The sequence below is a fragment of the Aureobasidium pullulans genome (assembly GCF_000721785.1).
Source record: "Aureobasidium pullulans EXF-150 unplaced genomic scaffold scaffold_5, whole genome shotgun sequence".
NCBI classification, from domain to species: Eukaryota; Fungi; Ascomycota; class Dothideomycetes; order Dothideales; family Saccotheciaceae; genus Aureobasidium; species Aureobasidium pullulans.
This window is the reverse complement of record NW_021941025.1, coordinates 685,269-697,098: the sequence shown is the minus strand read 5'-3', so window position 1 is coordinate 697,098 and position 11,830 is coordinate 685,269. Positions and strand designations below refer to the sequence as shown.

The following is an 11,830-nucleotide window of genomic DNA, read 5'->3' as shown; positions in this document are numbered from 1 at the left end:
CGCCTTCTGCCCCTCGTTTCGCCCTCTAGCTTGTGTCTTTGCTTCCTTTTCGCTGCTCCATCACGGACTTTTGACCCGCCGAGCCCTCTCGATCTTCTGGTGAAGGCTTGATCAAACTGACGCGAGCCATCTTTACGTGCCGCCCGCAATTGCGCTATTGACACGCCATCAAGTTCAAACATGTCAATCTGCCTGGGCATGATTGTCATCTGTCATAACCATTAATTGTCATCATCTGAGCCTAACAAGTACTCTGTTGCTTGGTGATCTCTTAGGTGAGCACACTCGCTATCAAAGCGCCCATAGCGCCGAGACTCGGCATGTACACCTGCTTTGGCGAGAGACACTTGTGTCGACTATCCGTCCATGCAGCTGCATGTCTCTAGATACCCACGTTGCATCCTTGTCTGTAAGGTAGTCAGCAGGCGCTACCATGGTGAGCTTTGTCCTTCCCATGACTTTTGTGCTTAGAAGCTCGTGGTCAAGGCCCGACCCTTTCAGAGTTCAACAGCCCGTGCCGTGGTATTGTCCCCTCTCTCCAACGATTGACATGACGTCCGCAAAGACCCCTTCACTATGCTTAAGTTCGAGCCGCTTGAGCACCGGCTGAAGGGACTCTTATGACATTTGGAACGCTAGCGGTCTTGACTGCAACCAGTGCATCCACAATTGCGCTCCTTCCACACCTGCATGTCCGATCATATGCTTGTGCCGTATTCTCGTCTGCCAATCTATGATTCTCATCTCTTCGGAAGACTAGAACTTCGTGACCATCTATTTGACGTCACGTCTTCTTCCATGACTTTTGGTTGACAGTCCTCAGCGAAGAATAAATACCTCGTGGTCTCCCGCGAAGAACCAACGCCTATCCATCATCAGTCCTTCATCCATCTTACTTCGCCATGTCATCCATCGCCATTCTTGCCCTGCTCGGCACTGTGGCCTCAGCAGCCAAGGTCTGCACCAATGTCACTGTCCCAGTCTACATCAACGCAAGACAGGCCGTCTTCAATGTCCCTACCCTTGAGTCGAACCTTGATGCCACCACTTTTGCCCTCAATTTCACCAACATTGGCATGAACTTCACCGATGTTGTCACTACTGGCTTCCAAACCGTCACTGGACACTACAACATCAGCGCCAAATACTGCAAGCCTCAAGGTGACAACAAGGCCAACCCCGTTGTTCAAGTCTTGACACACGGTATTGGTTTCGACAAGAGCTACTGGGACTTGTCATACGACAACTACGCCTACTCCTATGTTGATGTAGCTGTTGCTGCTGGCTACCACACTGTCTCAATTGACAGATTTGGAATTGGCAACTCTTCTCACGCCGATCCTCTCAACATCGTTCAAGCCCCCGCCGAGGTTTCTGCCCTGCACGAGATCACCACAATGCTCCGTAACGGTACTTTCCCTTCGGTCAGCCACAAGTTTGGCAAGGTTGTACACGGTAAGTCTCCTCATCTCAAACTGTGAGATTCCATCAAACTGACAATTTTCAGTTGGTCACTCTTTCGGTTCTCTTCAGAGCTATCTTTTGACCGCTCTCTACCCTGGCTCTTCTGACGGTGTTGCTCTTACTGGCTTTTCTATGAACGCCACTTGGCTCGGCCAGACCCTTGCTGACTGGAACCTGCACCTCGCTCGTCTCAACCAGCCTCTCCGTTTCGGCAACCAGGCTATTTCACGCACCAAGACCAACACTGCTTGGCTCGGACAGAACGTCATCTCTATCCTTCAATCTGCTCTTGGTGCTGTCGGTATCGACCTTTCAAGCTACGAGCTTTGGGAAGAAATCGCCACTACCGAAGTTGGTGACATTATTAACGGCTGGAATGCTACCGTGGCTCCTGTTGCACAAAACTTGCCCACTGGCTACCTCACTTGGAGCGACCTTACATCAAACATTTTTGCCTTCCTGTTCCCTGGCCACTTCGATATTGGCGCCGCTGTCTACGCTGAGATGACCAAGCAGCCCGTCGCTCTCGGAGAGATTTTCACCCTCGGAAATGGTGCTCCCGCATCTTCTCCCCACACCGGCCCTGCTCTTGTCCTGACCGGTCGCCAAGACACCATCTACTGCGGTGGTGACTGTCTCGCTACTGGTGGTGCCGCTGCTAGCATTCCCGCTGGAGTTGCCAAAGCTTTCCCTAATGCCAGCAAGTTCGAGGCTTACATTCACCCAAACACTGGCCATGGAATTAACTTCCACAAGAATGGTATGTCGTCTCAGACGTACGAACGTTGGAATGCGTGGGATATGCTAACGTCTTTTGTGTTTCAGCCACCGGTGCCTACCAGGTCATTCAAAACTTCTTCTCCTCCAACGGTCTCCAGAGCTCATAGGTGCAAGACCAATTGTGATTCCTCCATCTTTCGTCTAATTGCTACTTGGACTCTGACCGACTGTATTTGTCATATCAGCATGATCAGCGACCCGATGGAGCATCTTTAATGTATTATGTATAGACATTGTTTTTATTCCTATCAACAACTTTTTCTTCTTTTACTTGCCGCATATTATCGCGCATCTGAACTATCGAATATCCCCATTACGGACGTATCATGTCGTATGGGGAAAGCTTGCGGCTTGAGGTTATGGATGCTGTTAATATATTTTAGCCTCGTGGCACAGAAACTGGACTGCAGCTTTCTCATGCATGGCGGCTGTCGGTCAGGTACCCAACCCGACACATCTCTCTCCCTTGCTTCCATGATACGGATGTCACCTCATCTCACTGCAAGAGGTTCTGGAAGAAGGGGCTTGCATGGAAGCATCAATGTTGTGTTTGTCTTGAACATTCTCGTCAATCTTCCATGGATCGAACTTCGGGAGCAAATTTCGTGATGAGAGTTCCAGGGTGAAGTTTGTCGTAACTGCAACCGAAGGTAGTGGTGGCTAACCTCAGACAAGAACTTGATGTTCATCAATTAATATATTCAGGGCTGCACGCCGCACGTTCTCGGCTGGTTTGTTCGCGACGGGGCGTGCGCGCCAGTTGCCGTCTCCCGAAAGAGCCGTCCGTCCCTGCCGCAGAGGCCCGCTCCCTTTGCCTCCCTTGCCGACCCGTTTGACAGTGAGACTCGCTCATACCAATACCGACAACTCGAACATCAGCTCACTGGTAGTCCACATCTGCGGGTTCTTCCACTGACACTGCTCCTTCCCAGTCAGCTTAACATGCAGTTACGGTCTTTTGCTGTCGAAAGAGGATGGCATGTCGTTGGAAAGCCATGATCTTCATTGCTTCACACGCCTCTCCACTCTTTGCACTCGGTTAATAGAGTGGTGAAAGTGGAGTCTGATTTCTGGATCTGCAGAAACACCAAGACACGTTTCGGCCCTTGCGTTTTGCTCTCTTTCTCTTCGCGTGCAATATATTAATTTACGCAGCTGCCCCTTTTTCCTCGTTCGCAACAAGGTCTGGAAGGAAAGAGGAAGGTGGGTTAAGTGGTCAGATGTCTTGGTTTGTTGCTGCATGATGGGAGTGCTTATTTCCGGCATGTGGTATGGTGGTGTTTTCTGCTTTGCTTTTGAGGTGTGAAGAAGCAGGACAAAACTACTTACTCGGAACAGCATCTCTACAACGGTCTCTTACCCTGCTGAAACCCCGGCTCTGCTTGAACTCGACAGCCTGGCTGTGTGACTCTCTCGACTACAAGATGATTTTAGGGCTCGACATCTGGATCTTTCGACCAAGCCCACCCACTCAGCTAAGCATTCAATAGCGCACTCATCGGCCACCAAACACCACTATACCAACAACCTTATCTTCTACTCTCCCTATTCATGATCGCGCCTTTTCCGTGTGGCGTAAACAACCAAGGAAAATGGCGCAGATACTTTGATCGCGCAATTGCCTTTGCGGACAAGCGAGACCATGAGCACCGGACTTTTACGCAGGTGGGAAGTCAGTGGATTTCGGTCCTGGATCGTGCTGCTATGGGGCTTGATACTAACTCGAGCTTGCGTATATTTCGTTTGTATGTATGTACTCCGTACGCGCATCGGAGATCTAGACATGAGAAAGTGACGAGAACCAGGTCTGCAATGCAAGGTGGGAAGGAGGGCAAGAAGAGACGAGGGATGATTAGGCTGTGTGTAGCAAAGTGATTGTGACATGCATCTTCCTTGTGTCGTGTTTGAGTGTCTTGTCTCCTTTTTTTTTCTATTCCTTTCAATTATTGTCTGGAGATGAGAGATACCTTGATGTGCTTGATGTTTCTCAGTCCATACACTTATCCCTGAAGACTGGCTGTTGACTGCACTGTTATTGTTGACATGTCTGACTTGGATTACATGTTGTGACTGCATGGCCTAATCGGCCAAGGCGCAAAGTTGGGTGTATCACATCTCTGCGTCTCCACCAAGTACTTTTTCCACCACACTCTCAGCGACGAACACTATTTCGCTATCACTAGAGCTCCTTTCTGTTCGCTTTGATACGTGTAGATATCGAGGTCGCTACGACCATTTTGTTCGGCCCTCGTTCCAGTCGTCAATCTCGTCGCACTCAATTGGAAGCGTTCTGTTTGCGTTTCCTGGCAAAGACCATCTCAAAACACATATTTCAATTCCACGCCACCAATCCTTCTTACATTAGATAACCGACAGTAAGCCTCACTCAAGTATCCATCACCTACTAGCAAAAAGTGTTTTCTGTACAATAGACCTTCTCGTCGACACGTAAAGACCAATTTCGTCCCCAAAACCATTGCTGCGGGTATCACCCTGTCGATTTCTCAACCATTGATATCACGACAATGATCTGGCAATGGACTCTATTCTTCTGAAGACGAGTAGAGATATGTTACTAGGGGGACAAATGATGCTTAGAGAGATGGGATGTGTAGTTTGATAGGTAGGAAGTGCGGGTGAGTGTGCCTGAACGAGCACGGGTTGTGGAAAGCTACACGACCGAGCAGTACGTCAAGGGAAGTGATCCAAGGACGGCATAGTCAGTGGCTTGTACAGTGCTTTATAAAGAGAATATCCTAGACCTGATGGGTCTGACAGAAGGACCGAGAGAACGGAAGCAGCGATTGAGAATATAGAAGGAGCACTAGTCCAAGCGCTCTTTCCTTCGTATGCTGGGAACAGTCCAAAATGTGTGATCTTCGTCGTTGCGGTGATTCGTGATGCTTGTGGCTATCGTTGACATGTGGTAGGCAGAGAACGCTACAGGTCTACTCGTCGTCGTCAAGTCTGACGCTTCCCCAACCGTTTCCATTTGCATCTCCGTGTTTGACTCCCTTGTCATCGCAGTAAAGATGCACCCACCACGAGTACGCTCCGGTGAAGATGCCTCCACCAATTGTGTTGCCAAGTGTGACCGGAATGAGACATTTCCAAATGAACATGGCAACCGACATTGGGCTGCCCAAAAACATAGCCGTGGATCCAAGATACATGTATTCGACCGTGTGCGGACACTTCGCCGCTGTCGAGATGAAGAATGGCAGATGCAAAGCTAGAGCTTTACTAATACCATCTTGATTCTGGGATCCCAGCATCATGGAAAAGGTGACCAGCCAGCCGCAGAGAATCGAGCGGAGGAAAATGATGTGCCATTGGGACTCGATAATGTCCTCGGAAATCATGGAGATGGTGCCGCTGCGGAAGGGTTCTTCGGAGAGGATGTCTGTGAGGTGGGTGAAGAGGCCAGCGAAGAGCAGGGAGCCAAGGAGGTTGCCGGTCCATGAGGCTATGGCGCCGCGAATGTATTGGAGGGGCTTTCCTTTGCGCTCAAGGGCGGTCATCACAAACCTTGAAAAGATCATCAGGGCACACATCTTCTAAGAATGTTGGTATGGAGAACTCACCACATCGGGTAACCAGTGTACAGTTCTGCTCCTACCAGATAGACCAGAACAAGACCAATTGGGAATGTGAGTCCTTGCAAAATGCGAGGTAAACCTGGGTTGGACTCTGATAAACCCGGACTTCCAGTCGTTATGGTCAAGGACAGCAGTCCTCCTGCAGACACCAACAAAGCACCATAGACATTCTTGAGAAAGGTCAATTGGAGGTCCTCTTCCAAATGATGCACACCAGTCTCCAAAGTCTTCTCAGCAGCCTTTCGCGGCGTCAAAGCTCCAGTAGACATCGTTGAGGCTCAATTCACTGACGATGATAAGTGATACGCGTATCGAGTAAGTTGTCTTGGCCAATGTCAAGGAAGATGGTGTCAACCTACGACCCAAACGCGAGTCGAGGTCAAGGGCAGACCCAGAATGATGACGCAGTTCTGATACGATGAACCCTGATGATCTTATCTGATCCAACCTCCTCTGACTCCATCATCCTCAACGGTGGGTGGATATCCTCAGACCATTTTTCTCACCGCCAGACGCGTCTGCTCGTCGCTCGAGTGGAAGTGACGCGTTGCCGGCGAGGATGGAGTGGAGATTGACGTGTCTTGGTTTGAACAGCGAGTCAACATAAACTTACGGATCCGTTATCGGTGTATGTGTGCTATGCAGACAGCATGATTGTCGGAGAGAAACTTGAGCTCTCAGTTCTCGAGTGGCTCGAATACAACTGCCAGAGAGAATACTGCCAGAGACAGGTGTCAATGTGGTGAACATCAAGGTGTACGAGCAAATATCCATTTCAATCGAATCAGGAAATTGTAACCCCGCGAATCGAACAACAAAGCAGTCAGGGTCACTTCGGGCGTGTCCGGGCGTAGAATCGGCCCCGCGTTTCTCTCTCCCTCTCCAAACATGCCGACCACAACTTCCGCCCTGCAAACACCGCAACCGAAAAGCAGTCACAAGTACTTCCTCTTGCCAAGTACGATTGAAACCTGCCGAAACAAGACTCCGAAACTCTGAATATTATCGGGTTCTATTTGCGGTAAGAAAATCTGGTAGGCAAGCAAGCAACGGAGAACAATTTCCCTGCGGGCAGAGGGGACAAGCGCTGGAAGCAATGGCGTGACCTTTTGTCATTTTGGCGGAATCGCTCCACATGTCATGCCAATGGAACAGTCGAAAGTGGGGCTGGTTGCTTGAGGATATGGTATGATTTAGGCACGCCATAAGGCAGCACTGCATGTGCGTTAGTTTTTGAGTTGTCGAAGGTAGGATCAGGTCGGGTATATAAGGGAGGAGCTCCTCCCTGCTCCAGAAGGATTGAAGGTATTTTAGACACTGCGGAAGAAACATCTACTACTTATATCCTGTTGCTCGCACCCATTGATACTGGAGACTACCAACACGTTCATCCTCAACGACTCGTAAGTACTCGTGTTAGCATTACTGCTGGAATTCACGTACTGACAACAAGGCTAAAGACCACAATCGACCCCACCTACCATCATGACATCTCCCTCAGCAGCCCTTATGCAGAGCATTCGCTCAGGCACTACACACTTCAACGCCATGAGCCCCAAGGACCGCGTCAAGTTTGTCGGAATCATGGGATACTGCACACTCGCCTTCAGCGCACCCTTCGCGGGGGCAGCAGAGATGAGCAGACGTACACGCGACGACACAACATACGCGAAAATGTGAGTCTTGGTCACAGCTAGGATATGTCTTCAATGATACTGATAGTCCATCAGGCGTCCCCTCAGCTACAGAGATTGCCTCGCAAATGGCTCTCGTCTCGAAGACTATGCTGGACTGGCACGCAGATCCTGAGGAAAGGACGAATTGGTTGTACATGACATGATGTTTGCTTTTGAGGATTGGCGTTCTGGGAACAGCCTGGTATGGCTTTGCATGGAACAGGGCGTTTGCAACAGATGAACCTTTCGCAAGGACATTCGTATTGAGAGAGGAGAATGGTCGGTGTTGTTGTTATTCATGATATCCAGGAAACAGGAAACGCATCCCTTAGTAGGACAGCGGTTTGCGCTTTATGCGCAGCAATAGAAGAAAGTGCCAAATGAACTCCATGACGATGCTTTATAGTACAACTCTTTCTTTGATGACATGTTCAGCTGAAGCGATCGCCCTTCTTGCTCCTGTATGGCGCGGAGCTCTCGAATGGACTCTGACCTCCGCTCTCTGCGGCGTGACCAGAGGCGGGAGACATGTCTTCGGTGGCCTCTTTACTCGGGTTTGCGTGGCTGTCTTCCTTCTGGGCAGGGACGGGGTATCTGTTTTGGAGTTCGCGCATTTGCATGCGTCTCTTGTTGTCTGCTTCTGCGCGCTCGGCACGATCTGCGTTGATGCTCTTCTTGGCGAAGTAGTATGCGCCGCCACCTGCGACGATGAGGACACCCCAGCCGTAGCTGTGAAGGGAGGTAAGTTAGGCGAATTGAATTGCGAATCTTGAGAATTGGAGACGAAGCGTACCCGACAGATCTGACCTGTGGGGCAAGTTAGTCTTCGGAACAATGCGCTGTGACGTCCAGCGAGCTTACAGTGTTCATGATTGTAGGATTGATGCGTGAAGTGGAAGTTGCAATAGAAAGTAAAAAGTTACAAACAAGAGGATGCCTGAATGTCGAAGAATCGGGCAAAGTCGTGGCAGACGAATGGTTGCATCACCTGAGATCTACGAGGGACGGAAGCCGCAGCCGCATCTTTCCTACCAAACAAGCAATCGCAACCGACCATCTTCTTTTCACATGTTATTGGAGCATGCTGTCAAGTATCTCTACGAAGTCAACTCAAAAGTCCCTTCACTAGTCATATCGACAAGCCAGCGCATACTGCTGCCTTGCCTCAAAAACGAACAAGGCGGTGTTAGCGGAAATAAGGGCCTTCCAACCATCACCGAAGCTTCTCCGCCTCTTGAACAATTCCGTCATCCATCACTATTCAAAGCAACAAGCACGTGGAGCCAAGAGTAGAGAGTCACTCAAGGCAGACACTTCCATACCTTCGACACTTTCTCGACTCACTCTTCACATTCCATCGCCATGCCGCCCAAGAGGAAAGCCCCTGCCGCCGGCGCCGGTCGCGCAACCAAGCGGGTGGCGTCTGGTGTGAACACTCCGGTTTCCATGGGCAGCAGCGACGATGAGTACATGAGTGACGATGGTGACGACTACGTGGCCGAGGATCACAACTACGACGATGTTGTGAAGAAGTTCCAGGCTTCCTCATACCGCACCAAGAATGCGAAGCCCCAGGAGTCTGATCAAGCCACTCGTCTCTTCCGCAACGATCGCGACCTGTCCGCCCTTGAACTGAAACCCGACCACTCCGTGCGTCCGCTTTGGCTCGACCCTGAAAAGGGCAGGATCGTTGTCGAAACCTTCTCTCCTTCCTTCAAACAAGCTCAAAACTTCCTGATCAACATCGCCGAACCCCAATCGCGAACGACCAACGTACATGAATACACCATCACCGCGCACAGTCTGTTCGCCGCTGTCTCGGTCGGCTTGACTACCGACGATATCATCCGCCAACTCGAAGTCTTCTCAAAGACGAAGCTGCCCGATGGCTTGAAAGATTTCATCTACACTGCCACTCAGTCTTTTGGAAAAGTCCGTCTGGTCTTGAAACACAACAGGTACTATATCGAAAGTCAAGATGCTTCGGTACTGCAAATGCTGTTGCGTGATCCAGTCATCGGTCCGGCCAGAGTTCATGAGACGGATGAGTTGATTCAGGAAAAGGCTCCACAAATGGGCGGGCTGGTCATTCCAGGAACAAAGGATGCCGCTGGCGTAAAGCAAGCTGAGGCACAAGCAAAAAAGAAGGCTGCCAGGAATGATGATAGTGATGATGAAGACGAGGATGAGAAAAAGGACGATGCCGAGCAAGACATGACTGCCTACCTGAGAGATGAGGACGACGATGATGACGAGACGGACCAGGTCCATTCATTCCAAATCGATGGTGAGAAGATTCAAGCCGTCCAAGAACAGTGTAACGTCAAGCTACAACTGCCTCTGACGGAAGAATACGATTTCCGAAACGACGAGATCAACGCAAACCTGGATATTGATCTACGCCCTATGGCTCAAATTCGATACTACCAGGAACACGCACTTAGTAAAATGTTCGGTAACGGTCGTGCCAGAAGTGGAATCATCGTTCTACCCTGCGGTGCCGGTAAAACTCTGGTCGGTATTACAGCTGCTTGCACTGTCAAGAAGTCTGCCATCGTCTTGTGCACATCTGCCATGAGTGCATACCAATGGAAGAATGAGTTTTTGAAGTGGTCAAACATCAATCCTGACGACATTGCCATCTTCACCTCTGGTGAGAAGGAGAAGCTGAATCAAAGGGCAGGAATCATCGTCTGCACATACAGTATGGTTACTCAAAACACCCGAAGAGCCCACGACAGTCAGCAAGTCATGGATTTTATCACCAACAGAGAATGGGGTCTCATGGTTCTGGATGAGGTTCACGTCGTGCCAGCTGAGATGTTCAGACGTGTCACTTCCAAGATCAAGACTCATTCCAAGCTTGGGCTGACTGCTACTCTGTTACGTGAAGACGACAAGATCAAGGATCTGAACTTTCTCATTGGTCCGAAATTGTACGAGGCCAACTGGCTGCAGCTGTCAGAGGAAGGTCACATCGCCCGTGTCCAATGCGCTGAGGTGTGGTGTCCCATGACGACCGAGTTCTATGGTGAATATCTGAAAGCGCGTACTACTAATAAGCGCTCTCTTCTCTCGACCATGAACCCCAGAAAATTTCAAGCCTGTCAATTCTTGATTAACTATCACGAAAAACGAGGCGACAAGATTATCGTCTTCTCTGATAACGTTTACGCGCTCGAGAAGTACGCGAAACGACTCAAGAAGCCATACATCTACGGAGACACACCTCAAAGAGAACGCGAGATGGTGTTGCAGAACTTCCAGCAAAACGAATCTGTGCGAACAATTTTCCTGTCCAAGATTGGAGACACCAGTCTGGATTTACCAGAGGCCACTTGCTTGATTCAAGTGTCCAGTCATTACGGATCACGTCGTCAGGAAGCGCAGCGTCTAGGTCGTATCCTCCGTGCTAAACGTAGGAATGACGAAGGTTTCAATGCCTTCTTCTACTCTCTGGTGTCGAAAGACACAAACGAGATGTACTACTCGTCAAAGCGTCAAGCTTTCCTGGTCGATCAAGGCTATTCTTTCAAAGTCATCACCCATCTGACAGGTATCGATGAAGTCGAGGGTCTCCACTTCCGCGACACTTCTTCACGCATGGAACTTCTCGAAGACGTTCTGATGGCTGGCGAGGACAGCGGTAGCGTCGAGAATATCCAGGATGATCTCTTCAGTGGTCGACAAACGCACAAGGGTCCCAGAGGCAAACCTGGTGTCCGTCGCACTGCTGGTGCTCTCTCCGAATACGCCGGTGGCAAAGACATGGCCTACATCGAGTACAACAAGAGCAGAAACAAGGAACTCAAGAAGAACAAACCTGCGAGTAAATTCTTCAAGGACATTCAAAGGACGAATGAGAAAAGAAAAGCGGCTTCGAAAGCGGATTTGTGAGCCTTTTCTTCTTGCATTCTCCTTTTGTCCTTACAGAACATTGCGGCGTTCATGATTATGATACGGAGGGCGTCTTGGTTTTCATAGGCGCACGGTGGTATTACTATCACTTCTTTTTGCGAGGGATTACAAAGAATCAATGACAAGAGCTATGATTATTCTTATCCAACTCAACATTTCACCACTGTCTTTCTCGAAGCTCCAACTTTGAAGCATTTTCGCTCATGGCGTGGAAAAAGACCATTTTTTTCTCTGTCAAAATGTCCATTCACGATCAAATTTCAAATCATGTTGTTCTGATCATCATCCAATGCCATTCCTCCCTTTTCTCCAACTTCCCGTGAAATTTGAGAGGGTACCTTTGCTAAGTTAAGTGATTACGACTTCTAAATAAGAGAATATCCTTGGCTTCCT

General features: G+C 49.6%; 5 protein-coding genes across 5 annotated transcripts; 2 read left to right on the top strand and 3 right to left on the bottom strand.

Moving 5' to 3' along the window:
• Positions 1-440: 440 nt before the first annotated feature.
• M438DRAFT_404100 (alpha/beta-hydrolase) lies at positions 441-2,490 on the top strand. Its single transcript, XM_029909707.1, has 3 exons — positions 441-1,455; positions 1,508-2,224; positions 2,290-2,490. Exons 1-3 carry the CDS (start codon positions 903-905, stop codon positions 2,349-2,351), a joined length of 1,332 nt encoding a protein of 443 aa, XP_029762681.1. The 5' UTR covers positions 441-902; the 3' UTR covers positions 2,352-2,490.
• A 722-nt stretch (positions 2,491-3,212) lies between these two features.
• On the bottom strand, positions 3,213-3,751 carry M438DRAFT_177099 (uncharacterized protein). Its single transcript, XM_029899167.1, has one exon. The coding sequence runs from the start codon at positions 3,583-3,585 to the stop codon at positions 3,247-3,249; it is 339 nt and encodes a 112-aa protein (XP_029762680.1). The 5' UTR covers positions 3,586-3,751; the 3' UTR covers positions 3,213-3,246.
• Positions 3,752-4,774: 1,023 nt separating this feature from the next.
• M438DRAFT_315033 (Formate/nitrite transporter) lies at positions 4,775-6,451 on the bottom strand. Its single transcript, XM_029902641.1, has 2 exons — positions 5,829-6,451; positions 4,775-5,772 (listed from the first exon to the last, which is right to left on the bottom strand). The coding sequence occupies exons 1-2, from the start codon at positions 6,110-6,112 to the stop codon at positions 5,193-5,195; spliced, it is 864 nt and encodes a 287-aa protein (XP_029762679.1). The 5' UTR covers positions 6,113-6,451; the 3' UTR covers positions 4,775-5,192.
• Positions 6,452-7,706: 1,255 nt separating this feature from the next.
• M438DRAFT_177058 (uncharacterized protein) lies at positions 7,707-8,609 on the bottom strand. The gene is made up of 3 exons (XM_029899166.1): positions 8,381-8,609; positions 8,313-8,326; positions 7,707-8,248 (listed from the first exon to the last, which is right to left on the bottom strand). The coding sequence occupies exons 1-3, from the start codon at positions 8,387-8,389 to the stop codon at positions 7,951-7,953; spliced, it is 321 nt and encodes a 106-aa protein (XP_029762950.1). The 5' UTR covers positions 8,390-8,609; the 3' UTR covers positions 7,707-7,950.
• Positions 8,610-8,628: 19 nt separating this feature from the next.
• Positions 8,629-11,758, top strand: M438DRAFT_343940 (DNA repair helicase rad25). Its single transcript, XM_029905101.1, has one exon. The coding sequence runs from the start codon at positions 8,882-8,884 to the stop codon at positions 11,414-11,416; it is 2,535 nt and encodes an 844-aa protein (XP_029762678.1). The 5' UTR covers positions 8,629-8,881; the 3' UTR covers positions 11,417-11,758.
• Positions 11,759-11,830: the final 72 nt, after the last annotated feature.